The 24,051-nt window shown below is 50.9% G+C and overlaps 1 protein-coding gene across 2 annotated transcripts; it reads left to right on the plus strand.

Annotated features, from left to right (window-relative positions):
- Window positions 1-1,998: 1,998 nt before the first annotated feature.
- On the plus strand, window positions 1,999-18,546 carry LOC307112767 (uncharacterized protein C10orf143). 2 transcript variants are annotated; one of them, XR_013814751.1, is made up of 5 exons: window positions 1,999-2,125; window positions 8,821-8,985; window positions 9,094-9,156; window positions 13,486-13,776; window positions 17,991-18,030. XR_013814751.1 is itself a non-coding variant. In XM_079793718.1 (4 exons), the coding sequence occupies exons 1-4, from the start codon at window positions 2,057-2,059 to the stop codon at window positions 18,018-18,020; spliced, it is 327 nt and encodes a 108-aa protein (XP_079649844.1). In that variant the 5' UTR covers window positions 1,999-2,056; the 3' UTR covers window positions 18,021-18,546. The 2 variants fall into 2 exon arrangements, 1 of the variants encoding a protein (XP_079649844.1); XM_079793718.1 differs by lacking the exon at window positions 13,486-13,776 and having other exon boundaries at window positions 17,991-18,546.
- Window positions 18,547-24,051: the final 5,505 nt, after the last annotated feature.

Consider the following 24,051-nt stretch of genomic DNA (forward strand, 5'->3'; position numbering starts at 1 on the left):
GAAACTGGAACTCAGGTCACCTTCCTCCTGAGCCACTTCCCCTGAAGGTGGTGTGCAAGGCGGCGGCGGGAAGTGGTGCACGGATAAGCAACTTGTAACAGGAATGTCTTTACTGTCGTAAAGCGTACAGAACACAGAGTGGGCCATTTTAACCATTCTTTGATGTACAGCTCAGTAGCATTAAGCACATTCACCTTTTTGTCAACCAACATCCCCGCCATGTCCACAACCCTTTTCATTTTCTAAACGGAGACACTGTCCCCATTAAACAATAGGTCCTCTGCCCCCTCCCTTCAGCCCTCTGAAAAGTCTCTTCACGGAGAGAGCCCATTCTATCGTCTGTCTATTCCAGCACTTCAAACAGTGGCATCACATTGCATTTGCCCTTTTGCGGCCAGCGCATTTCATTCAGCATAATGCAGCTGCTTCCGGCATTTCCTTCCTTTTTAGGCCGAGCAATATTCCCTGGTAGGTATCTACCATATGTTGTTTATCCATTTACCCATTTATGGACACACAGGTCACTTCTACCTTTTGGCTATCATGAATGGTACTGTTTTGAACATGGGTATTCTAATCACTGCTTTCAATTATACTCAAAAGTGGAATTATGGAATCATATGATAACTTTATTTTTAATTTTTTGAGGTACTGTCATACAATGCACCAGGAGTCCAATTTCTTCCCACCCTAGCCAACAATGATTGGCTTTTTTATTACAACCCTCCTAATGGGTATGACGTGCTATCTCAATGTGGTTTTGATTTGCATTTCCCTAATGATTAGTGATGTTGAGCATATTCTCATGTGTTTATTAGCCATTTGTATTATCACCTTTGATGCATAAAAGTTTCAAACTTTTCAATAGTCCAATTCAGGCATTTTCTCTTTTGTTGACTGTGAATTTTTTTTTAAAATGTATCTTTATTGTTGAAAGTATTACCTTTGTCCCCTTTTTGTTGACTGTGTTTTATACAAGACTCCATTTGTCATGAAAGTCTCCCTTTTTCTTCCACCGGTTAATGTATTTAACGTTTAAATAACGAGCACTTTAACTATCATTTTATTATTTTTAAAGTTTTTAAAAAATTTTTAAGATATTAAGAATTCAATAAACATACTAGGTCAATAGGGTATAAATTCCCACTTGTCTTTGAAGTCAGAGTTGAGCCCACTCTCCCTACTGCGAACCCCAATACCCGTCATGATGGTCCCCCGGGGAAAGTCTGCCTTACCGTTTTTAACAAGGGTCACGAATATCTTCCCTCTAACATGCCATACAGTAGGTGTATTTAGAAGGATGCGGTGTAGCTCTGCACTGTTTACCAACGTCAGTCACCTGGGCACCCCTGCTCACCATGCACACAGCCGGAACCCCACTCCCCACGGTCGGGCGGAGAGGCCACGGTTCCCCCTTGTATACAATCCAAGGGCCCCGCAGCGCTGCCCTCAGCCAGCAGATTAGCATTGCCCCTAGGGCCTCCGGACCGGAAGCCACCGTGCGCCTGGCCAAACGCGGCTGGAGACCGTGGAGTCGCCCCACAATCGTCCTTGCCAGCTCCGGCCAGGAAGTGAGGCCTCCTTACTGGGACTACAATTCCCAGAGACCCCGCGGTCTCGCCCATACTGATTGGCTCGCTGCGCCTTCTATCAGCCAACCAGCCAGGAAGCTGGCCAATTACGAGGGCGAGAAGGCGGGCGCTCCTCCCTCCGATCCAAGGTCTGCAGTCGAAGCGTGGTGGGTCCCTTAACAAGTTAAGTTCTCCCGAGCTTCACGACTGATTCAGTGATCGTAGAAGCGACAGGCCGGCCCTCGTGGCAAAATAATGACCCGGGGCAGGCGTCCCTTCAGTCCAGAAGACTCTGGTCTCCGCTACTCCTGCCTGAAGCGACCGCCCGGCGGGACTCCAGTGGCCCGGCGGAACCCCGCCCCCATTTCTCATTGGCTCCCTCGGGACACGTGGAGGTAGGGGGCGCGGACCCGGCGGCGTGGGCGGGGCGCCCGGCCTCTGGGGGAGATGATAGATCGTCCCGCGGACTCGGGCTGGTGGGTCGCATGGACACCCTGGCGCTGGGCCGGTGGCGTCGGCGGAGGCCGGAGGAGTTGCAGGTTCCGGGGGACGCGGTGAGCCCCCAGGGGTCTGGGCGTTGGGAACGGGAAGGCGGTGTCCTCGGGCTGGCCCACAGTGGGCTTCGCGTCTCCTGGCGGCCCCTTCGGGGTGGAGGCCCGGCTGGCAGCTGCCCGCGCGCACCTGTTGGGGCGGGGCCCGAGGTGGGCGGGGCCCGGGGTGGGCGGGGCCCTCCCTCCTGCCGCGCCTGCGCAGAAATCGGGACTTGTTTGCCGCCAGACCCGCGTGCTGTCAGGGACTGCGAGACCCGTGTCCCCTCCAGGTGCGCGGGCCTCCCTGCAAGGCTTGAGGACTCGGTGTCTGGGCCAGGGAGTGGCGTTCCTGCGTCCCGCCTCCACGTGCAGGCGCTGGGCTGGTGTGGTAGGAGTGCTGGTTGGGCAGACTGGTCAGTCCCGCCTGGGTTGAGTGTTCTGGCCCGAGGGAACCAGGTGGGAGGCGATGGCGTGGGTGGGTGGTCGGGTCGGTGCGAGACTGGGAGGGAAAACAGTGTGGGACGTGGAAAGGCACCTCCCCTTTCCAGGAACCCAAAGCAGTCCGTGGGGTTGAAGCGGGCAGCACGCTCGTCTTCCGCCTCTGTCTGCGGATTGCTGGCTCCTCTCCACCTCGGGGATGCCGCGGTTCTGCCCCAGAGCATGGGCCAGCTGCCTGCACACCCACGTCGGACTTTCTTCTCTCTGCTTCTCCTGGACCTACAGGCTCCAAGAGACAGGATCTCGCCCGAGTTAATGCGGGCAGCGCGTTTTCAAATGTTTCGCCCGGTAGGATAAGTGGCTTAACTTTCTACCCTGCAGCATCTCTTTGTTTCCTCGCCACCCACTCACTGCCTGATCACTAGGCCAGCATCACTTACGTCACAGCCACACCCCACTTCCAGGGACCATGTCACTAGGGCACAGGTGTAGCTTCTGTAACAGGGCGACTTCATACCACATTGGCTCAAACAAGTTGGATTCTCTCACCTAAAAGTACAGAGGTGAGCAGTCCAGGACTGTGGAACATAGGTACTCTGCATACAGGTATAAGACCGCTGCTGCCCAGATCATAGACATCCAGGGAGCCCAGGTCCTTCTGTCTCAGCTCTGCGCCCCCCCCCCCCGCCCCCCCAATGCTGTCCCCTTCTGAGGTCAGCACTGGCTCATCACTACAGTGCTCACATTCCAGACTGGGGAGTAAATAGTCAAGTGACGTGATCATACTGACATTTTGAGAGCTTCCTCTGGCAGCTGTGTGGGAAATGAAAGGGGGGGTGGTCAGAATGAAGGAATGGGTTGAGTACATAGATCAGGGAGGCGACAGAGGCTTGGCCAGAGGACAGTGAGGTGGTAGGAGTAGACAGCAGTATATTGTGGAGGAAGAACTGATAGGCCCTGCTTATGGAGTAGATTATTGTGAGGATCAAATGAGATAACAAATAGGGAAACACCCTAAACCGTAGTTTTTTCTGATGGGAAGGGATGTTTATTAGGTTCTACCTGTTGTAAGTCAATTTGTATACTCGCTTTCCTTAGGATTCTTAATTTTAACCAGGAATCTAGACTAATAAAAGGGTAATATGCTAATCAGACCAGAAGACCTTCCAGGGGGCCTTCAGGATGTCCTTCCAGACAAAGCCATGGTGGCAGGCCGAGGCAGAGGCGGTTAGGGGCGATCAGGCCAGGAGGGGAGGGCAGTTGGGGGTGATCAGGCCAGCAGGGGGGCAGTTGGGAGTGATCAGGCGGTGGGGGGGCAGTTGGGGGCAATCAGGCTAGCGGGGGAGGGGAAAGTTGGGGGCAAGCAGGCCAGCAGGCAGAGTGGTTAGGGGCGATCAAGCAGGCAGGCAGGTGAGCGGTTAGGACCCAGCGGTCCCGGATTGCGAGAGGGATGTCCGACTGCCACAGGGATCGGGCCTAAACCGGCAGTCGGACATCCCCTGAGGGTCCCAGATTGGAGAGGGTGCAGGCCAGGCTGAGGGACAATGCCCACCCCGTGCACAAATTTCATGCACTGGGCCACTAGTATAACAGATTTATATTGTACTTGATGAATATTGCAAGCCTAAGATTACTCCCCAATAAGTATAGTATGTGCATTCATGTCTTTTTACTTTAATTCGAAATAAAAGTGATTTTTCTTTGCTCTTGTTTGCTTATCTTCTTCTAGATAACTCGCTCTCATAGAATGAAGTTAGCATTCTTACTTCTGACCACTGGCTTGCCTTGTCTCCTCATAAGTTTCCTTCTCTTTGCCAGGCTAGAGTGTGGACATGCGCAGGAAGTTGAGTGTGGATGTGGTCAGAAAGTTGAGGAGTCTTAAGACATGGTCAGAGCTGGATAAAGCACAACATCAAGATATTCAGATTTGGTTGACGTCCTCTATGCCCTGCTAACATGGGAGTTGATGGCGGGACTCCTTAATTTCTGATCTTCTCTGTAGTTGACATTGTGCCAGATTTCACTGTGTTGTAGAGCAAACCTCCCAAGTGCAAGGTCATTTTCCAAATGAAAGTGTCATCGAGGAGGAATCTTTGCTTGATGGAAACCATGCTCTCTTTCTAAATGGCGGTCTGTAGGGCCTTATTAATCTTTCTCATCAGCATTAACGGTTCTGTACTCAGGGCTGATGGACGTCCGTATCAGCTACTCCATATCAGCAAAAGTAAACTTTCCTTACTGTGGTAGAATTAAGACCAAACTCAACTAAAATCCTCACTCAGCAAACTGTTTCTAGTAACTAGGACTCAATTAGCCAGCATCACACATTTAGAATACAAATGAATAAAGGCCATTAGTCAGTAAAAACCCTCAAATACCTTCAATCTGAAAGGTTAGATGTGTGTGTGTGTGTGTGTGTGTGTGTGTGTGTGTGTGTGTGTGTAGACTTACCATTAATTACATTGCTGAGTTCTAATGATTCACCTTGGTATTCTCACTCATGGTATATATGCTTAACTCATATATCAGCATATATATTATATACGTCTAGTTCAAGGTGTTTCATTTTTAAGAACGTGGCATGTTCTTGCCGTGCTGATGGGAGAGAACACACGGCGCTCTTCTGTCAGTGTTGGAGGACGTTGGGATCTCTTCTTCCTTCTCCACACTCTTCTCTCGTGTAGAGTGGAAGAATGGGTTTCTGGAGGTGGCAGCCTGCGGGTTCAGCCATAGCGGGTTCAGGCCTGTGCTCCGCGCGCCCTGTCCCTTGTCCTGTCCATTGGCTCCCAGGTGCGTGGGGAAAGCATCTCCAGTCTGATTGCTGCGCCGGCTCGCTCGCATCAGCACGGAAGCCGAGGCTTTGAATTTCATTTCTGCCCGATTGTGAAACCTTTAACCCTCCCCCACCCCCCTCCTCCTCCACGTCCACTCATCCACTCCCTGGGCCCCATCACTTCCAATAAAGAAGCAAGTCCTCGGCAACACAGGCGCAGTCGCACCTCCTCGGCGAGGGCAGCCTGTCTTTCCCAGACCTGTCCACTTTGTTCCATCACTGAGGCAACAAGATACATATCTTATATTTTAATTTATGCGTCGTATCAAGTGTCTTCTCTTAATCGCATTCCTGCTTCAGTTGTTCTCTGGCGAGGTTGCTGTTCGATTGATCTCCTTCAATTACTGTTAAGTAATGGGGTCTTTGTGTAGACGCGGGGTTTTAATTTTGTTTATACAGTGCGAGTGTCTTTATAGTCGGGCAGTAAATCTCCATCTGCCTTATGAAGGCTGACAGAGCCTCGCCGGAAGGGAGGGGGGAGAGAGCCGTGTCACGCAGGCATCCAGCGTGCGGTGCCTCTGCAGCCTTCCTTTTCCCTGGGTCCAGGCCAATCCGCGATGACCCGACTATTTGCCGAGTAAGTGTACAGGTCAATCTCATGCGGTCAGCTCTCAGTAATCCACGGTAAATAGCAGAAAACATGAATAATTTAATCCACTCAGCTGACTGAGGGCCATCAAGCCGGTGATCCCCACATTCCCTGGGGAGCCCAACCTGAACCCAGCACCTTGGTATCAGCGCGGGCCCTCCTTTCACCTGCCACAGAGGTGGGGAGCTGGCCTCCTCGGCCACCTGAGCCCCTCGAAGAACCTCGGCTTGTCACCATGGATACTCACAAGTCTGCTGACCTTCACGTGCCAGTTGTTCTGTGACCCCACCCAGAAATACTTCCGATGTCACCCTGGAGTGCGGGGTATGTCACGGAGGCAGTGGCTTCTGCCTCCCATCCCCCACCCAGCCCTGTGCTTTCCTTCTCAGCAAGTCTGATGTCACTCAGAAGGCAGGGAAATGGTAGGAGTGCTCGTTGCTGAGTGATGTTGCTGATGGAAAGTCCACGCCCATGTATAAAATGGCATGGGCCACGTGGTGTTTCCGCTGTTTCCCTTTAACACAGATTATTTTTTAATTAAATATTTTTTGTTGAAAGTATTACATCTGTCCTCCTTTTTCCCCCATTGAGCCCTTCCAGCCTACCCCCACCCCCAACCCCAGGCCTTCACCACCCTATTATCTGTGTCCATGGGTTGTGCTTAACACAGATTATTGAAAGCTGACAATAAACCAGTTTTAACATATCATGCCTCTTTTTTAAATTAAATTTATTGGAATAACAACGGCTAATAATATTATATAAATTTCACGTGTCCAACTTTATCATGCAACATCTGTTCTGTGCTCACCACCCAAAGTCTAGTTCTCTTCCTCACCATGTATTTGACCTCCTTTACCCCTTTTTTATGTCATTTTCATTCTCTTGGTTGTGTTCCTTCTTTCCCCAAGGCTCCTTACTAGTTTTCGTTTGAATTCTCCTTGGGTACTTTACAATTTATTCTTCATTTCTGACGTAATTTCGATTTCCCCTTCCATTACTTTCCTGGGCTCATTCACTTTCTTTCTTCCTCCCTGTTTTTGTCCCTTTCTGTTTTTAATTGACATCTCTAATTCAAGGTGAATTTCGTCTCCTCCAGTGTTTGTTTGAATACGTTTAGTTACGTTTGCAGAGTATTGAACTACAGTTTTCTTTGGTTCATGGTGGTTTTTCAGGAAGGAATTTCTATGGCGTTGGTCTTTCTACAAGACCCTGGTCTGATGGCACCTGGTCCAGTCAGTGCAGCCGCTGTGTGTGCGTGAGTGTGAGTGTGAGTGTGAGTGTGTGTGTGTGTGTGTGTGTGTGTGTCTACGGGAGGGCGTGAGCCTCCTGATAGTATGGTCCCCTTTACTTGTAGGACCCGAAATTTTCCCTGTTTTTCTTCTGTTTATCTTCACCACCAGTTGCCAAAGGGCACTTCACCCTCCTCTTTCCCCTGTTTGCTCCGGAAGCTATGAGTTTTGGAGAAGGCCTCTTTAAAGGGGGTCTGTTCCTTAGAATTGTGTGGACTTTGAAATCCCTCCCCGCGTCCATGCTCTGGGCCACACAGGTACTGTCACAGCTCCTGCATGTCTGCAGTGGTCTCTCCCGGGCCACGGAGCTGGCTCTCACCCCTATGGTAGTGGCTCATCACAGAGCCCGCGTCAGTGGTGTGGGCTGGGAGCCCGGGGACCCACACTCAGATTTGGTGGTGTTCCTCTTTTTAACTAGCCTTATTTTCAGATTTTGGCATCCTCTGTCTTTAAGTTTTGCTCAGGGTGTGGTTTGGTGTAGAATTTTGAGAGTTTCGCAGGCTTTAGTTTCCTATCATTTGGGAAGAACTGTATACCCGCCTTTGTCTTCTGCCATCTAAATAGAGGTCAAGCGCTTACCCCAAGGAATTACTACCAAGTGGCTTAAGGGCCTCAGAGTTCAACATTTTTCATTTTAATCTCTACGTATCTGTTTTAAGGCATGTTAGAGAATAGTAGAACCAGCAGCCTAAACCTCTGAGATAAAGCTTCTATATTGAATAAATCCATTAAATAAAAAGGTGAGAGTTTAGAAAATATTAAGTCAATAACAGTACAGATAATAAATAATCTGGCACAAATCGTGATGAGGGTTTGCAAGTGACTGAAGAAGTTGTAGCCACGGAGTCACGGGCAGGAGCTGTCTAGCAGCCGGGCCTGCGCTGCCCAGGGATCCAGAGACCCCGCTGGGGCCGGGCGAGGCAGTGACATCTAACTCTGTGTCCGCGCACGTGGCCCCTCACAGTACACAGCCTTGGCACTTGGAGAGTAATTTTCCTGTAGCTTTAGGGGAGTGCTTTCGTAGTTTACCTTTAGCTCAAGTGGAAGCAGAAACCAAATGCCAACTTTCCCAAAGGTTGTCAGTTAAGACTGGGTGCGCAACTTGTGAAATAAAATTAACTTGGTCTTCGGTGTCCGTAGAGAAAGAATTATTCATGTGTGGATTACTCCTGTTGTGTGGAGAAAGTGTGCCACTTACTACTAGCAGAATGTGTTGCAGCATAAAAGTAGTTTCTTGAACAAAATTTATGGGTTTTGTGCATTTTCAATATCAATAAACCAGTCACAATAGTTTATGACAAGATTTTCTGCTCAAATTGTTAAAAATGGCTGTTTTAAATCTGTAAAGCTAAGTAAATACCAGACAATTTAGGAAATAATGAGGTTACATGTAATTGATGGTGGTTATTCCTGAAGATAAAGTTTAAAGTCACCTCCTCAAATGTCCTATAAACTTGCCAGCTCCACAGGGTCTGTATTTGCAGCTGAAGTTTTCAGGGAGAAAGCAAATGTAATTAGTGCCGTGTGCTTTACGAGGCCATCTCAAGTGCAACGTGGTTCGTTTCAGAAGCGGGTGTGCCGGAGCTTCGAAGCAGCTGCGCCGGAGCCGGGCTGTCCCCAGGTGAAGGCCAGCACCCTGGTGTCCTGGGGCAGCCGGGAGCTGGAGGCGCAGCCTGGAGGCCGCCCCCCTGCGCCAAGGCCAGCCAGCGGCCAGGGGCCACCACGTGTGGGGGTAGGTTCCTGTTCCTGCCAACCCGGCTGGGAACCCATTGAAATATTCCAATAAAAGGTGTCAATAACCGTGGTTCTGATCCGTCTGCGGCTGTGATTTGTCAACCAGGTCCCTCCGCCCGGTGGAAGGAGCCCCGCCCAGCCCTGCCTGAGATGTATTGCAGGAGAGTCTGTAAGTGCATTCACCTTCTTGTGTCACATAAAGGGTAGACTTGTTCTTAAATATTAGATCCATAAAACAAAGTTAATAAAAAAGGCAATTACGCTTCTCAGGAATGAGGGATGTAAATAAAAAGGTGCCGTTTGATTTAAGCTTTCCTTAGCATTCTACTGGGGTGCAAACTAATTTGTCTCCAGCTTCAAGTTGGAAATAGAAATTGCAAATATGTTTAAAATTCTTTTTAAAAGCAGGGTTCAGGGAAGGGAACAGGCCACTGGGTGGGACGAACACAGATCTTTTGAGGATATCCTGGAAGAAAGGCCTGCCCTCATTTAATTATCCAAATAGGAATCGGTGTTGTTTTTTCTCCTCTCTGATAAGCTTTTCTTTCAGGTTTCCATAAACTTCCCATAAACCAAAGATTTCAGGAGAAATGCAGTATTCACACCATTAATTCAAAGTCAAGGGCGGTCTAACACTGCCAGGGCCGGGTTCTCAGTCTCCTGTGTCAGGTGGAATATCATAAAGTATACATTAGCATAATCATGCCTTGGTTATTAATTTTGAGCTTATTCTAAGAACAAGTTAATATATCTTTGATAACCTCTGTAATTCTTGGGGGTTTTTCAATTTAAAAATTGGAATCTTAATATTGTAATAAAATAGAATTATGTTTAATTTTACGTAGAAACCAGGAGTGTGTGTGTGTGTGCGCGCGCATGTCTGTGTATTTCTGCTTTTGCTCCTTAAAGATTTTTACAGAAGCACATTGTTCTGATTTTGATAAGCAAAACATTGAGTCAACAAATAAGATCTTCAGTGGACACATTGCAAGTTATTATGTTTTACAGTGATAGGCAACGATTTTGTTTTATTCCAAGAACTGAAAGCATGTTAGTTGTCATCTCTGTGCACCTCTGCTCATGTGAAGTCATCAGTCAGGTATAAAACAAAGCCCCGCGTCAGACTCGCCCGCGAAGGCGCGCTCTTCTTCCTCGGCGCTGTCTCTAGGACGCTCTGCTCTCGAAGGTGATGGGCTTCCGCACAGCGGGAAGGCAAGGAGCCAGCGCTGGAACTCACTCTGCTGGGATGGCTCACGTGACTGCCACACGTACCGTGCAATGCAGAGAAGTAATATTTACCTCGAGAAATGGGACCCTTTCTGGGCCCGTTGCTTATTGCTGCTGCCCTCCCTTCTCCTCCCATTTCAGTGTCTCCCAAACCCCACCCGTGGGGCACACCCTGGGAATGAACCGTGGATCTCGGTGCTCTCAGAGCTGTGCGCTGGCATGAGTGGCTTAAAGGAAAAAAATTTGGCTCATGCAACTGATTGGATCATTTTGGCTAATATTCTGTTTGAACAACAGTACCTATTTGATTAGGGTTTTTCCTTCCTTTGTAATTCCCCAAGCTTGCCTCTGTTAGGTTTCATAGGAAATGAGTCTATGAGCAGAAAACCTACATTGATATGTAAATATATCAGTTTTTGGTTAATGCTTGATATTCTTTTTCATCTAAATTTCAGAAACCGACTTTAAAAAATCAGTTTCTCTCTATTTGTAGTTATTTTCAATAAAATTTCACCCAGCCTTGGGTGATTTAATATTTACACCCACTATTTCTAAAAGTCTTATGTAAATAAAGATTGAAATATGAATTCGAAAAGTCACACCTCTTGATATTTGAACAGACTCTAGCTGCATATATCTTCTTTTTCTAATAATATGGCTACTTTCCCTCCTAAGCTTTTAAAATAATAAGACACTATTTTTGCATTTTAGAACATTGAAAGTCCAGTGTTAAATAAAAAGCAAATAGTATTTTTAGCGATGCAGGATCCCAGGGAGCAGTGCTTAACACAGATCACCAGTGGGCATAGCCCTGCATGTCAGACGGCTTCATTAAACATGCCATGCCACGCACCAGGCCGTGCCACACACCAGGCCCCGCCACGCACCAGGGCGCGTCAGGCCCAAGTGCCTCCCGCCCGGGCCCCATCCCCACCACTGGCCCAGGGGTAGTTTGTGTGGGTTTCTTAACGGGGATCTTGTGTGATTGTGAGCTTATTTGGTGCTTTCCCCCAGGAACCCCTTCACATCCTAATTCCCTGGTATTTTTCTGATCCTAGTGGAATGTCAGCTGATCAGTTCTGCCCTGAATTGTCCACGTGGCTGTCTCAGCTCGGTGCCCGGCTTCCTGTCCTCCTCCTGTCCCTGAGCTTTTCCTTATTTTTATCACGAGTCCTTTCTCACAAATGCAAGGTCTTGACTGCTCACATCAGCCAGGATCTCCCCCTAGACCTTCTCGTGCTAGGTCACGGTTACAATGACCACTATTTCAGTAGTCGCTGATGTCGTCCTTTATCGTAGTTGCCGTTAAGGTTGAACTCATATATATTGTTATTTGGAAACATCTCTCAGCCCTGAGTTACTCTGCTCGTGTTACTGACAGTTGGAACGGAACTGTCCTCTTCTCACGTGGTAGGACATGGTATTATGTCCCTCGGGGTCTCTCCCCGACACGGGCCAGGCTGCCCTCGCTCTGTGCACCGTCCCGTGCTGCAGTCTGGCAGCAGTGCCAGCGGTCGCTGTCATTGGCAGGCTTTCCTTCCTCAGAGGTTCCAGCGCTGGGCCAGGGCCTGGGAGCAGGCTTCCTTTCTCGGGCCAGCTCAGCCCACAGGGTCCCAGGTGTGACCGGGAAAGCACACCGTTCGTTGTCAATTCAGACCCGTTAAATGAAACCTCAGAAGGCTGCCAGAGCTCTCCAGGATAATCCAGAAAGATACATGAAAGGGGTGGCATGATAGGTACATGGGAAGGGGGTGGCCTTGTAAGACAGAAACCATGGGAAGGACAGATGGGGATGGTAGTTGAGGGGCAGGTCTGTATTCTCAGCACCAAGTGTTCGAGGGGGATCTGGCTCCTGACACTCTGTAGCCCTTCAGGGAAGGGGCCACCCTCAGATTCCCCTGGGTCAGCGGGACAGTCAGTGGCCTGCTTTCTCTCAGCTCCGTCCCCAGCTTTGTGTCCCCTGCGCTCTTGTGGAGGCTGCATTTCCGGACTCCCTTGCTCTGGTTTCTGACAGTGGACACCAGCGTGGTCGGAGGGGGGTGGCAGCCGGAGCATTTCTCCCTCCTCCTTCCTTAAGGGCAGCCTCTCGGTGCCTCCCCCCAAGGTCCCAGCTCCTGCACAGGGTCCCTGTGGTCCCAACTCTTGCTGGCCCTCCCAGCCCAAACTGGGGCTTCCCACTGTGGGGATTGCTGGGTTGCCTCCCCCTCCCCTGTGTGGCTAAGATTTCCACCATTTGTGGACTTGAATCCCATGTTAAATTTCCTGTGTTGGAATGCCTAGATTGGACCCACCTGGGCTAATCAGCTAATGCATGGACAGTTTCCCTGGACAAGAAAAGATAGTGTTTTGTTTTTTGTTTTTAGCTAATCCTCACCAGAGGATATTTTTCCATTGATTTTTTTTTTTCTTTTTTTAGAGAGTGTGGAAGGGAGCGAGACACAGAGAGAGAGAAACATTGATCTGAAAGAGACATATGGATCAGTTGTCTCCCGCACGTGCCCTGACCAGGGCCGGGGATCTAGCCTGCAATGCACATATGTGCCCTTGACCGGAATCGAAACCCAGACCCTTCAGTCCGAGGGCCAACACTCTCTCCGCTGAGCCCAACTGGCTAGGGCAAAGACTGCAGTTCTACACGCAGGCCCCTGGGCCTTTGTGCCTCCCCTCGGGCTCAGGGGCTTGGTCCGGGCTCAGCGTTTGGCGTGTGGCAGGGCCAGTCCTGGCTGCGAGTCACACGGATGGGGCGGGGGGGGGGGGGGGTGTTAAATTGAAAAATGCAGTCAGGCCCTCTACTATGGCCCATCACTGGGGTTCCTTCGCTTTCTTTTACCTGGTGTTAGTGGGCTTTCCTGCCCAAACTGGAACCCAATATAGAAACCATGATTGTTGGTATTGCTGACCAGCACCCCACCCCCACTTCCCAACGAACTGATTTGGGATCCTGGCCTGTGCGTGGGGGCTGAGGGCAGCTGCTGAGGGAGTGGTCTTCATCAGCCTCTGTGCTGCTCACTGTGTGACACTCGCTTTTCGACTCCATTGCCTGATGGCGGGGCTGGGTCACGGCAGCGGTAGGAATGGAGGGCCCGCGAGGGGGTTGTTGGTTCATTGTTGCCCTGTAGGGACAGCAGGAGGAGCCAAGCATGATGATGACTCTGATTCTAAATGGACATACATTTTTTTGTACTTTTATCTCCAAGTGGGTGACCTTTAAAATATTTGCTTTATTTGTTTGCCTGCCTGTCTCATTGGTGATTGCTTTGCACGCCTGCAGCGTCTAGAAGCACAGTAGCAGAGCAGGAGCGGACCCAGGCCCGGCGGAAGCAAGACTCTGCCTGTCTCCTGTGCCCGCCTGTGCTCGATACCGCAGGCCCAGGTGTCAGGCCGGGACCAAGGCCAGGGAGGGAAATGTGATGTCCTGACACAGATTAAGGAAGATCGATGTGCAGTGGCTCGCTCCGTGTGTCCTGTTTCAACAGCTACTTCTTGTCGGTCCTTTATTCTTACGTCCTGAGAGAAGAAAACGCAATCATGGAGTTATCAACAGGATTTCATTGATCATTCTGTAAGAATGGAATTGTGCTCCGTGCCTTTCCCCCCTCGATGTGTCAGGGATCCTGAGTTCATCGGTCTAACCCCGTCAAGTTAGAGATAAGGGCAGTGAGGTCCACAGGGGTAAGTGATTGGCCTGCCATGCAGCCTGATTGAGAGGGAGGCTGGCTCCAGCACGCACTGCGCCCTCCTCTCCTGTTCTTCTTGGCTGGTGTGTGTGTTTACAGCCAGTGTGCCAGCATCACTTCCCAACACGGGGTGCAGCGGCCTGCTCCGACACCCCAAGAAGGGCAGCAGGGAGGCTGTGGGTCTTCGTGGACCTCATTCCCAGACACAATGAGAGCTGCTTGGCTCAGGCGCAGGGCTGAATTATTCAAACTGTGAACGAATAAGCTGGCCAAGGGGAAACTTGGGCTGTGCCAGTGCAGCCAAATGTGAATCCCAAAATAGATGCTTTTGAACAGACTCACTGACACAGGCTTCCGATTGAGCGTCTGATAGAGAAAGCTTTCTCTGGAATGTGGGTACAGAAAAGTAGTGTTAGAAAGGCTTAACTTGGATCATTGCTAGGCTCTGAAGGAAGAGCGCCTTCAGATGATGAGACGAACAAAACAAACACCTTTCTCTAGGAGTGAAATGTTACTCTATGAGGGGATGGTGGGATGGAATAAAAGGAAAGTTAGCACTTGAAGAAAAATGCAGTTTAGACTTCTTATAAGCATGCTGGACTAAGCTAACGCAAACGTGTCCCTCCTGCTTAGAAAACGTGAAGTGCACAGTTAATCCTGTAAGTGAAGAGGGAGCACAAAACACCCCTGGCCGCTGTCCTCCGCCTTGGCCTTTGTTGGGTTTGGCCCGGGATTGGTCCAGGGGCTGGGGGCTAGGATTCTAATTTCCAGTGGAGGTGTGGGAGCCAGAATTTGCATAAAGCTCAGAGCCTTGAAGACCTGTCTGGACCTTAGGGCTTAGAAATTAAAACACCAGCCGTGCATGGGGTTGGGCTCCCCTTTTAGTCTACCTCAGCAGCACAAGAACCAAAAGCCAAACATTAGCATAAAAACAGGTACAACTGTTGAAGACATTATGGTCTTTCATCGTGACGAATGCAGAATTATCCTGTAGGCGTCCCCCACCGGAGCACACAGGATGCAGAGATGGAACAGCAGCACATAAACAAACCAGCCATGGTTGGGAATAGGGGGTCAGGAACTACAACAAACAGGAGAATACAAACCTCCAAGAATCTGAAATAATAAATGAAATTTACTATAAAGATAAGTATTTTAATTTTTAAAAGTGATCAAAGAAGACCCACAGTCTCCCTGCTGCCCTTCTGGGGTGTCGGAGCAGGCTGCTGGGCCATAATGAAAGAATAGAACAGTATGGAGAAAAAGCAATTGGAAGATTTAAAAAAAAAAGAACTTAAAGTGAATTCACAAATTTGGTCTTCAACTGTGTCTAATCTGATGGTTTTTTTCTTTAACTTCAATGATGAATATTGAAGTTAAAGAAAAAACCATCAGATTAGACACAGTTGAAGACCAAATTTGTGAATCAGAAGATAAAGCAGGGAAGTTGCTAAAATGCACCAAGTGAAATAAGTGGAAAGTAGGAAAGTATTTAGGAGTCAGAGGAAAAAATGAGAAGATCTATTAGGAAACCCAGAATGGAGGAATATTAAAATGGGAGAGGAAAAGAAAACAAAAGATTTGAAAGGAATAGTGACTTTTAAAAAGATAATGGCTGAGAATTTCCTAGAATTGGAAGAAAGCCAAACAGTTTTGAAGCAGAAGAACAAGATGAGGGAAATCACCTATCAGATATCAAGACATATGACAAAGCAGTGATAATTAAGATGATGTGTTATTAGTCCAGCAATAGACACATGGACCAATGAATAAAGTCAAGGGCTTTAAACAAACATATATGGCAGCTTATACTTTACAGAGAAGATATTACAAATCAGTTGGAAATGACAAGGTATTCTGTAAATTGTGCTGAGAGAGGCCCTGTCTTGTCTCTTGACCCCATCTGCCCCTCTCCCTCGCCCCCAGCAGCTCAGAGTGAGCTTTCCAGACGTCTGTCTGACCTCACCTCTACAACTCTGATGCCCAGAGCTGCTCTTCCCTGCTGCTGCTGAGGGTCTCAGGACAAGTTTCTAGGTCAAAGAAGTTTGAGAAATGCTGAATTTTTTCCCTCATTTCTTTTTTTTATTATCATTTCTCTTTCTCTAATATATTTTTTATTGACTTCAGAGAGGAAAGGAGAGGGAGACAGAAACATCAATGATGAGAGAGAATCATTAATCGGCTGCCTCCTGCAGGCCCCACAATGAAGATGGAGCCGGCAACCCAGACATATGCCCTGACCAGGAATTGAACCATGACCTCCTGGTTCATAGGTCAACACTCAACCACTGAGTCATGCCGGCCGGGTACCACTTCTTTTTTAAAATATATTTTTATTGATTTCAGAGAGGAAGGGAGAGGGAGAGATAGAAACATCAATGATGAGAATCATTGATCGGCTGCCTCCTCACTCCCCACATGAGATTGAGCCTGCAACCGGGCATGTTCCCTGACCGGGAATTAAACCTTGACTTCCTGGTTCATAGGTCAACGCTCAACCACTGAGCCACGCTGGCTGGGCTTCCCTACTTCCTGTAGATTTGCTGTGCATTAGACGAGTAAAGACGCTGAGACTCACAGTGAAGAAACCTGTTCATTTCCTTCCATGTCCTCTTGTAAAGAGTGCTCGTCACACATGGACTTCCGAGACTGTTGGGAAGCAGCCTGATGGGTAAACGCAGCCCTGCCGTCATCATGGTGCCCAGGGCCTTCCACAGTCTGGGCACCGCTGGGCTCTTCAGGCAGGTCTCCCATCACTGCCCGTGTGCGGTGAAATCACAGCCTCTCCAGTTCTGGAACGTTCTGACCTCATGCCGTTCTCACTGCCTGGGATGGCCTCTCCCACCCTGTAAGGCTCTATTCCACCTTTGTGGTCCACTCGGGACACCTGGCTTTGTGTGAAGCCTTCCCCGGCCCTCGTCAGGTGGCATCAGTGCCACCATAGCTTCGTTCCCATCACCTGAATGAGCCGTCCTGTGTGACGCTGCTGTCGGTCAGGCCCGAGTCTCTCCTATTGGTCCCCGTGGCTTCGGGCACACCTGCCCGCCGGGAACTGGGACACCATCGTGGACCTGGCTGCTGTTCTCCCCGCCGCCAGCCCACACCAGCCTTCCTGGCATCCAGGGGCCCACTGCCATCACAGTGTGGCCTCGGAGAGCAGGGCGGCCTCTGCCGTTGGGCCACGGAGCCACGCTGTTCCTGCGGTATTATGGCCAGGTGTGACAAAGGTTCCTAAATGCTGGAGAGACCTCCTTTCACGGTAGCACAGTGTCTGGCCACCTGTCTGCCACCAGCCGTCTGGCTCCCCCGCTGTTTCTGCGGTGAGGTGAGGAGACGCGAGGCCTGGTCCAGGAGACAGGGCAGGAGGCCGTGGCCGGATGGCGAGGAACCTGGGCTACTTCCGTGTCCCGTCCCCCCAGGAGCCACTTTTGAGTTGAATCCCGATTCAGTATTTGGACATCATTTAAAAAAATTCTATTTTATGAATATCTAGATATTTTATTCTCCTTTTTCCTCAGAGGCAAGAGAAGAAATAACATTTATTAAGAACATTCTACATACGGGCACTGTAGGAAGTGCTTTAACTATATTAACTATAATATTTTTATATTTATAGGCATACCCCGTTTTATTGCATTTTGCTTTATGGTGCTTCGCTGATACTGATTTTTCTTTTTTTTTACAAATTGAAGGTCAGACCCTCCACCAGCAAAAAGGCTCAGATGATGCATAGTATCTTTACCAATAAAGTATTTTTTAATTAAGAGATATGCATTTTTAGGCATAGAGCTATTATTACACACTTACTAGGCTATAGTACAGTGTAAACAACTTACATGTGCACTGGGAAACCAACAGATTCGCATGATTAGTTCTATCGCGATACTCGCTTTATTGATGGTCTGGACCCGGCCACCGTGTCTCCGAGGTCGGCCCTGTACACTCGGTAAGCACGCACCTGCCTCAGAAATGAGGTCTCATTCGCCGGGGTAGCGTCACTTCAGGGGTAGCAGGTCTGTGTGTTGGTGAACACGCAGCCACAGTAGATGAATTTCGTCCATGAAAATTAATTCCCACGTGTGCTGTTTTGTCATTTTAGGGCCACTTTAACCATACCGAGACGCATTAGAAGATGGGAGATGGAAGAGGAACATTCCGATTTTGAACTTCCGTGTGATGGCGAACGTAAGCCTCTTACGGATGGGTGTGGGTGCACACCTTTCCACCGGGATCATCCACGTTGCCATCATCCAGGTAACCCACCGCCCTCCGCGACCCCGCCAGGAGGACCCTGTCACTTCCAGAGAGACTGCGGACCGCTAGCGCCTTCTGAGCCGTCTTCCCGTGCAGCCCGGTGGAAAGGAGGTCCATTGTGTCGTTGAAAAGTTCTGAAAATTTCAGTCATCGAATTTCCTGTGAGGTTGGAGAACCCTGTGGCTTCTGGAACCATATCCAGATGTGGCCTCCTTTTTGTACTTTCCCGTGGCTTTGTGGGTGTGTCCAGGGCTGCTTGTGCATTCTTTTTAATGAAGACTTATTTTTATACTTAAATGCCCTATCATCTTAAAGTGAATCTTACCACGTGCTGGTGTCCCAGCCGCTCTGTGTGACTGTGCCCCTGGCCCCTTTGACATTAAATGGCAGTTTCTCATTTTCTTGGGTTTTCGATGTATCGTCTGACTGCGGAGACCGGTGTCATTTGCCCTGAGTCAGAGGCTTCCCGGGGTGTCCCCGTCACCTAGGACGAGGCCCTAACAAATGGAGCTGGTTAAGGGATTGCTCTCGGTTCTTCCCCTTCCTGAACCAGAGGTGGACGGAGCCCCTGAGCTCAGGTGATTGATTTCGTTGTGTTACCCACGTGGGCCGGTTCTCTGCCGGCCACCAACCCTCCCCCTTGGCGCTCTGAGGAGCCCAAACCATAGACAGTCACAGTGTGTAGTTGTGGAGGGAATGCACACTGGAAAGACAGACAGAAGGGGACAAGGAGCCGGAGGACACTAATAAATGCCGTCTGTGATGTGGGCTCTCAGAACCGCTGGAAAGGAAGCTGGCGCTCCAGCCAAGCCAATGGCCAAGGCAGTGGCGGGAGGAAGGGGGGACCTCGGGGGTGCAGGTCATGGGGGAAGGGGTGCCTGCTCCCAATGCCTGTCCCCCCTGGCCAGTGGATGGGGTGCCCACAGACTGGGGCTCCATCCTTGGCTTTGGTGGGCGGGGCCAGGGAAGGGACACAGCCAGACCAGCCTCCCCTTGTCCTGTTGTCGCCCAGCTCGGAGAGGGAGCGGGACAGTCAGTGATCCAGAGATGGAGGCAAAACCAAATGCCATTGTGCTGAGCCCGAGGGTGACGCATGGAAGAGAGAGCTAGGTCCTTGGGAGGATGCTGCGAGCTCTGTTGGGGCCTGAGGCGCCTCTAGGAAAAGCCGAGCTCTGGAGGCCCTGGGTCTCCCCATTGCCCACTATTTTCCCTACCAAGCACCCAGCCCCCCCCCAGGCCTGAGTGGACACAGGATGAGAGAGAGCAGATTGCCTTCATGACCCACGAAACAGCTATGACGCTAACGCGGTAACATAGTGAGCACTTAGGTGCAGCCAGCGTTTCTCTGGCACGGCCTTTGACGGACACCTGATTCCCATGACGACGCCGTGGGCATGTTCCAGCCTCGCCCACTTTACACATGGCACCAGGTCCAGAGAAGCTGCGCCGTCTGAGGCCGCTCAGCCGGTCGGAGGGCTGCTCTCAGAGCCCACCTGGGGTCAGCAGGGGTCCAGGCCACTCAGAGCTGTGACGTAACAAGCCAGGTGAGCATCGTGGACGGAAGACACGCCTCTTCCTTGCAAACACCTGGGTGAGAATGTGTGTGCCTCTCCTTGCAAACAAAATACTGCCTGTTTCTAGAATGCAGAGCCTCAAAAAGCAAGCGTGCGCAGATACACACATGCACCTGAGAGGGGGTGGACACTGCCCACTGCCCTCCCCTGGGCAGGTAAAGGGACTCCCCTGGGGAGACAGAAGTAGCCCTTTCGGGGAGATGGGAAGCCCACCCTGTGCGGAGGCGCGATGGTTAAGTCAGGCGCTCTCACCCGCTCGCTGTGGAGCGGGTGCCGGGCTGCAGCCGCTGGAGCTGCCTGTGGCCTTGCAGCTCCAGAAACACGCCCAGCCCATGACTTCACGGAGGTGGCAGCTTTACACATGGAAAGGAGCATGGCCGGCTTTCTATCTGAAGTGTGTTTCCCCGGAGAGACCACCACCATTTGATCTATTTTTGATTAAAATGTAAAAATTAAAAATTAAATCAAATGGTGTAACTCCTTGGGGAAAACACACTTGGGTTATGAAGTATTCCCCACAGTAACCTTGAGACTCTCCGGCAGCGTTGTCGCATCCGTGGGTGGTCCTAGTGTGTCCCACGTAATTAAAACCAACTGCCTGCCTTCCCACTTATGGACGGTGGGCTGGTGCCCCCGGGGCAGGTCCTGGTCAGGGAGGTGCTGGGGGAGGAGACAGGTGGTGCTGCCCGGCCAGCCGGGACCACGGGTGTCCAGCATGGTCCCTTCCCCCTGCCAGCTCCCCGGTGCGGTCTCACCCGCTATCAACAAAGGTGCTCCCCGCTCCTGCTCAAGCCGCCTAAGCACATTTCATGTAATATCAGCAATGACGGATACGCCCCAGAAACAAAGCAGGCGCAATTGGATTTCCTAGGAAAATGTGCTTTGCAGAATCGAATCTAGGACTTATTTGTATCCGACGACTTTGTCAGTCTGCCTCGGCATCTGGGAAAGCCGGTGCTTGATGGGATCCGGGCAGGCGCCTGGCAAATGAGATGCCGGCATCTGCATCCACGCTGCCCACGGGCACGCGCCCCGCCGGCATGACGGGATGTGACTGAGCCGTGACTTCATCTCCACTCGTGTGGGATGTGACTGGGCAGGGGCGGCTGCCCAGTGACACTTTCCTGATGCCACCGAATAACGACGTTTCTGGAGTAAAGGGTTTAGCGCGGCACAGCAACACCGTGTGGCATCTCTAAGCGAGTGAGTGTGAGGGTGCCGGGCCCAGGGGTGGCCCCAGAAACGCTGAGCCCAGGGTGTGCGGGCCCCGGGGCCGCGGCTGCTCTGTCGTCAAGTGCACACGAGTGGGGCCCGTCCCGTTTTAATCAGCCAGTGTCAGACACGTGACTCGTACATTTCCCTCTGGTCTCGAAGTTTCTGTTCTGGCAGCAGGTCTGGCTCGGGCATGTGGTTAGGTTATAGCTAACCCAACCCAATCAACAGTGATTCCCTAATCGAATCTGATACCAGTTCAAGTTCAGTTTCCTCCACGTGATGCGGTCCCGCCTTCCTTCCCGGGGCTTCCTTTCCTTCCTTCGTGGCCACTTCCCTGCTTTCTCACCTTCGCCTGTCTCCTCTGGGGAGCGCCACGTGCCTGCAGACGTCTTCCCCGTGACAAATGAGACCTTCTGAACTGGAAACCAGCGCGTGCCTGGAGCCCCCTCGGGCCCTCCTGCCACCCGTGGGCTGGACACCTCGGGACCCTCACCCTCTCCCTACGCCGGTCCCTGCCGGACGCCGGCGCTGCGTGCCTCTCGCTGTCAGGAAAGAATTAAAGACAACATCTAGGGTAGGAAGCAATTGTGGAGGGTGCAAGTTTCTGGCCAGGCAAATAAATTGGATTTAAGTATATTACAGTCATAATCTTTTTCTGCCTCTCTCCAGACAGTCTCTGTACATGGAAAAATGAGAATGTATTCGCAGACAAAGCGTGACCTGAGGGAGAAGCCTGCCGGAAGCTGGATTTTCAATAACATAAGACAATAAAGCTTAGACGCCTAACCTGCTGCAATATGGTCAGAGCATAAAGAGCTTAGCTGCTAATAAAAGGGAAGGGGCTTCCCCTCCCGCCTGACGACGCGGACCCCCCAGAAGGACACTTCATAAAGATCATAATGGGTTAGCTGGGATCACGCAGACACGGGGCCCCTTGTTGACCGATTGTCTGACACTTGTCACCTATGGGTCTGATATTAATAAGTTCCATGTTGATTTCCTTGGGGTATTTTTGTCCCTGTAATTGCACACCTTCCTGTGGTGACCCCGAGCGGAGTGACATGTGGGCTACAGGTACCTGATGGCAAGATGCATATGCGTCACTCTCCTCTTTGCGGGCTGTGCCCACCGTGCCATGGCACCTCCCTCTCGGACAGAGGACAGAGCCAGCTGCCCCTCCCCGGGAGGCCAAGCGTCCCAACTTCTCTCAGCGGGGGGCGTTGGTGAAATTCAGGATCCGGAGTGATTTTCCTCTGAGTGTGTTAGCTTTGCAAATACTTTATCAGGGGATTAATGGTTGCCAGGCTGTTTCCCAGACAGTGTAATGGAGGCAGGTTTTATGAATGTACCAGGTGAGAGTGATGCATAAAGACAGCCAGGAGAGGGGCAGTGCTTGGATACAGATGTTCTCTGACCTGTGAGATGCCACTGAACCAGAGCATGGCTGTAGAGAGCTGTGACATCACACACACTTCCTGCCTGTCTGCCCCTTCCCGTGGGGCAGAGGGCCTAGCCCCTGCCCCCAGCCCACAGCCTCTCCACCTGGACTGTCTGGTGGTGCCAGGCTGGTCCATGCCTTACTTATCCTGCCAGGCTCTTCTCCTTCATCTGCAATTTAAAATGACGTTGAAGCCAAGTTTTCCAGAACATTCCACTTCTGCTAATTCCAGGCGTTGCTTCATCCCTTGAGCTGTACCTTGGAGAGCCTGCCCCATTCCACGGGGATGCATCTCTGTTGAGGTTTCATTCCCGCAGTCCCTACTGAGGAGAGGTGCATTTGGGAGGGCTGATGCTCCTGGAGACCCACCCTGCATGCTCTGCACTGCCCTTCTCCGGGGACCGCCGTTCTCCGGGGACCCCACTCGGGTCCACTTGGAGAGGGAGCAACACGGCACAGCGTGCACTTAGGTGGGCCGCACGCCTGCCTCACGGCCACGTCCCACCGAGGGGACTCGGGACACTCCACCCTGATTCACAACACTTACGGAGCTGCTGTATGTGGCTTCTCCCTTTGATCGTCAAATACAGACCATGGAAATGCGGGTGCTCACAGGAACCATGTGGCCATGAGGCAGCTGACGAGGAGAAGGGGAGGGAGCTGCTCCCCTCGGTGAGGCATAAGGCAGGGCTTTGAGAAACGTCTAGGCCCTGGTGTCGGGGGACTTGAGAGGGAGCCGCCTGCCTCTGGGTCAGGTACTGTGGCTCCCAGGTGTCAATGCTGAGCCACAGGCCCACAGAACCCTCCAGCCCCGGTGGCAACTCTCCCCTGGTGCTTATGTTTCTGTGACGGGAGGTCCTGAGGTCTGTGGGTGGTTCCTACAACCTACTGGGCTCAGAAGGCCAGAGCCCAGGGCCCACATAGGCTCCTGGTCAGAAGGCCTGGCATGGGAAGTACCATCAGGTGTGCCAGCCATGCCCTCCACGACTGATCTTCCTGAGCTTCAGTGTCCTCATCAGAATATGGGATAACAGCCCTAGCGGGTTTGGCTCAGTGGATGGAGCGTCGGCCTGCGGACTGAGGGGTCCTGGGTTCGGTTCCGGTCAGGGGCACGTGCCCGGGTTGCGGGCTCGATCCCCACTGGGAGGCGTGCAGGAGGCGGCCGATCAATGATTCTCATCATTGATGGTTCTCTCTCTCTCTCTCTCTCTCTCTCTCTCTCTCTCTCTCTCTCTCTCCCTGCCTTCCTCTCTTAAATCAATAAAGAAATATATATTTTAAAAAAAAGAATATGGGATAACAGGTGCCATTCGGCAGATTAGCTGAACTCAGTGCAGCTTTTTTATTTTTTAAGAATAGTTTGTTGATTTTTAGAGAGAGAGGAAGGGAGAGGAAGAGAGAGAAACATCAAAGTGAGAGTGAAACATTGATCTGCTGCCTCCTGCATGACTCCTACTAGGGATCGAGCCTACAACCTGGGCATGTGCCCTAACCAGGCATCAAACTGGCATAGGATGACAACCAACTGAGCCACACTGGCCAGGGCAATTGCAACCTTTTAATAGAAGACAGTTCTCAGCCTTTGGAGGGCAGAGTTATGGAATTAATTGTCTCCCCCTGAATTTCATATGTTGAAGTCCTAACCTCCAGTACCTCAGAATGTGACTGTATTTATGGAT

The sequence above is a fragment of the Cnephaeus nilssonii genome (genome assembly GCF_951640355.1).
Source record: "Cnephaeus nilssonii genome assembly, chromosome: 16".
Classification (NCBI taxonomy): domain Eukaryota; kingdom Metazoa; phylum Chordata; class Mammalia; order Chiroptera; family Vespertilionidae; genus Cnephaeus; species Cnephaeus nilssonii.

What these genes read in the sequence shown, in the direction of transcription:
- LOC307112767 (XM_079793718.1), top strand. Translation starts at nt 2,057, where the DNA reads ATGGACACCCTGGCGCTGGGCCGGTGGCGTCGGCGGAGGCCGGAGGAG. An exon ending in AGGGGCCACCACGTGTGGGG is followed by an intron (nt 8,986 to 9,093) that starts GTAGGTTCCTGT and finishes TTTGTCAACCAG; the next exon opens with GTCCCTCCGCCCGGTGGAAG. An exon ending in GATGTATTGCAGGAGAGTCT is followed by an intron (nt 9,157 to 17,990) that starts GTAAGTGCATTC and finishes TTGTCATTTTAG; the next exon opens with GGCCACTTTAACCATACCGA.